Genomic DNA, 3,460 nt, shown 5'->3' with positions numbered 1-3,460 from the left:
CCGGCTCGCATTCCGCTCCGCACTCGCAGCTCGCGATCCCCTGTCGGTTGATCACGCACTGCTCGTAGGAGCCGCACTTCGCTTCGTCGCACGGATTGATTCCTGCACAATAGGGATCGAGATTGAAGAGAGAGAGAGAAAAGAAAAACGGGACCACATTTTCAACGCGTGTCACGCGTCCCCAAGTCCCTTCTACAACAGCAGCAACAATAACAACAATAGTGGGTATTATTGGGGACGTTTATTCGAACGTTCGTCGAATTGGGATGAGGAGAAGAATGCGAAGGGCGTTTGATTTTTAAATTCTCGTGATAACGAAACGTTGAAGATGAATTAGAATTGGGTTCTGCTGATGATATTATTCCTACGAACGAATTACCTGAGCTGCACGCGCCATTGTAGACTTTCCTCAGGGATAATCTGGATCTGCAGGCTTCCTGCCTGAGGCTGCACTCGTTCGAGTATGTTTTACCATCGCTTCCGCAAACCGGGGCGAACTCGAGGCCGCACTGCTCGCCGCAACGACAGCCAGGCTGCCTCGACTCGTCCAGCTGACAGATTTCCGGCTCCACGCACTCCACGTTGCCGCAAGGATCTGGAAAATTAAATTGCGGCAAGTGCTCGCTTCGAGTCACGTTCCAACACGGATGAAGACGGCGCGTTGTTAATCAAACGCTCCACGCTCGATCGTAAATTCTTCGGTGGTTGGGATAACGACGCGAACGTTATCCATATCGTCCAGGAAATAAATCGTTCCCTGTGAATTTTCTCCTCGGGAATTAACCTTCATTTGCAGTTAACTCGTATCATTTTTGCGATAATTGAGAAACAGAAAGCAGAAATGGATAAAAGGAAATTTCATTCTCTTCTCTGTCTTAAGCGAATCGAACGTCGAAGAACGTGTCACGCGCTTCTCGATTAAAAACAAACGTTTCCTCGTTATTGAAAAATCGCTACTTTCGTTGTCCTCGTTGGCGTAATCGAGGAACGAGCTCGAGGGAAAGAAATTCTCCTGGGAAATTGACGCGGTTACGCGGGTTAAGGACGTTGAGTCGGTCGAAGGAGAGTCGGATTGATAAAGGCGGATGGAACTAGGCCGAGGGGAGGAGGGGAACAAGGTGGAGGAGAGGAGGCAAGCTCGAACAGCGGCACAGGTGGAAGAAGCATGGCCGCGGCGAGATTAATCTTCGCCCTCGGAGGAAGGAAGTTGGATTCCGTTTCCTGTCCGTGGGCGGTAGGTAGGGTAGGTTTCGAGGTTAGAGAGGGGCCTGACGCGGCAACTCGCCGAGGCGGTGGTGTTTCTCGGGGGTTGGTTCGAGTTACAGCCCAGCGGAGCGGCTAACCTTCCGCAACCACCCTCGTTTCTTCCTCCTTTCGTCCGCCGCCGGTTTAGCGGATCGTTCGAGAGTTGTAATCCAAGTCCCCCGACCACGCAAATATTCCCCTCTCGCACGCCTCGTCAAAGTTTCCTTTCCCCCTCCCCACAGAATCGTTCGATTCTATCCTATCCTCTGTTTCTCGATAATTTATGGCCGTTGTGTGATTCCTTTGTTTTTGAGGAAGGAAAGAAATCGTCATCGAAAAAAACTTCCCTTATCTTCTTAGGATAACTTCTTCCCTTCCTACGGAACGCGACCTTCTCTCAAAGAAGGACCGAGGACGAGGACCGAGGGATTCTCTAAGCTGCCGGCTCTAACTTTCCGCGACATTACCCTGATGCGAATTTCTTTGTATCGTCATCAAAGCATCTCTAAGGATCTTCCAGGTATCGGCGTCTGTTCGTCGTTATCCGAGAAAAGTACGGGTGCCGCGAGTGCGCGTAACGATGCCGCCGCATCGTGTGCACGAAACGTTTCATCCCTTCGACTAAATAACTCTTCTCGAACGTATCTGGAGAGAGAAAGAGAGAGAGATTTTCTCCTACCTTCCTACGAAAATCTTTCCGAGAATAATTTCCGAGACAGTTCGAATTTCTGGCGATAATTTTTCCAACCCGACCCCAACCCTCTCGTGAATGTAATTCGAGAAGCTGGGGAAAAAAAAAAGAAAAAGAAAGAAAGAAAAAAAAAGATCTCGCGAGAAGCGGTTGGCATTAAAACAACGTTGAATATAAAGCGGCGTGAAAGAGGAAGGGAAGAGCGGAGGGGAGATGGAAGTAGGTGGACGGATGAAAGGAAGAGGGGGGAAAATGGAAAAAAGATCGGGACAGGTTGGCGTCACTTGAAACCGTAAAACCCCTCGTAAATTGCCTTAAAGCTCTTCGATCGTGGACAGAGTGCGTCGAGTCGCTCGATTCACACCCCCCGTTCCACACCCCCTCGGGCGATTTCGTCGAACAAAAGCCATCCGGCCCGTCGATAAAACTGTGTTTAAAATTCCCGCGTCGCCGCGAGCCAATTGTTTTTAAGTCCGTCGCTAAGAGCCACGCCACCTCTCATTTTCTCACCCCTTCCCCCTTTCCTCCTCTCTCGAACTCTCTCGTTCACTCTCTGCCTCTCCAAACTCAACCCCCTCTCGACGGCTGTCTCCAACGGCAACACATCCCCCCTCCCTCTCCTCCTCCCCTTCTGTCTAATCTTCCGAGTTACGCGAAACTTTCTACGTGGCCCGTAGACTACTTTTTTCACACCTCTCCCCTCTTCTCTTCGTACTACCTCGACCAACTCTCCCACTTCTCTTTCTCTCTCTCTCTCTCTCTCTCTCTCCACCCCTTTCTGTACCCGTGACCTCCTCTCGTTGCAGCCGTATTTTGCATTCCCGCGGAATAACTTTCAGAAAGGAATAATAAGCGGACGGGGTGGAATAAGAAAGAAGTTGTCGCGGGGATAAAGTGGTAAGTGGCGGATAAAGGGAATTGAATTGAGTTTGGTCAACGAATTGAAAGATCGCTAACTTCTTTCTCTCTTTCTCTTTCTGACGTTCATTCTTATTTCGTGCTTGGTTATGGTTCCGGTCGGTTTATCCTTTTTAGCATCTTCGTGAGTTATCCTTTTCCTTCGTATTTACGCGTTGTCCGGTTGGACGAGCAGAAACGACAATTTTTATTTTTTTTATAAATGACGTTTAAATATTTTCTTATAAGCGCATCGAAGCGAGAGAGGGAGTAGTCGAGTGTATTATTTCGTATGTATAGGTTAAGTAAGTTTATCGAGTGATTCGTGATGGAGAATCGACGGGAACGTGATTTTTATTTTATTTTATTCCATTTTACAATTTCGAGCAAACACGCGAGGCGCTTTCGAAACACTGGGATCAGGTTTCAAAATTTCGTTTGTAGCTTTGTGTACCACTATCCGTTTCAACAGAATTGGTAGTTTTGCGTAGCTTTAGCTTCCCAACGTTCAATAGCTGCAGCGGTTTCGCGTAGCTTCGCTGCGGTTTCGAAAATTTCGCAACTTCATGTAAAACTGAAAATTCATCGAAGGCCGGTTAAAACCGGAAAGTTGGAACGTTGAAAAGA

At 48.4% G+C, this 3,460-nt stretch overlaps 1 protein-coding gene across 7 annotated transcripts in view; it reads right to left on the bottom strand.

The window, feature by feature from the left end:
- Positions 1 to 3,460, bottom strand: part of LOC102676723 (agrin-like) — a 340,887-nt gene that overhangs the window by 20,669 nt on the left and 316,758 nt on the right. For all 7 annotated transcript variants that reach the window (XM_031509403.1, XM_031509404.1, XM_031509408.1 and 4 more), the window contains 2 exons: positions 380 to 595; positions 1 to 102 (listed from right to left, as the gene is read on the bottom strand). In XM_031509403.1, coding sequence (XP_031365263.1) covers positions 1 to 102; positions 380 to 595 — 318 coding nt within the window. The remainder of the gene's footprint in view (positions 103 to 379; positions 596 to 3,460) is intronic.

Source organism: Apis dorsata, unplaced genomic scaffold (genome assembly GCF_000469605.1).
Source record: "Apis dorsata unplaced genomic scaffold, Apis dorsata 1.3 scaffold_149, whole genome shotgun sequence".
NCBI classification, from domain to species: domain Eukaryota; kingdom Metazoa; phylum Arthropoda; class Insecta; order Hymenoptera; family Apidae; genus Apis; species Apis dorsata.
The sequence above is the reverse complement of the archived record's forward strand: the minus strand, read 5'-3'. Positions and strand labels throughout refer to the sequence as shown.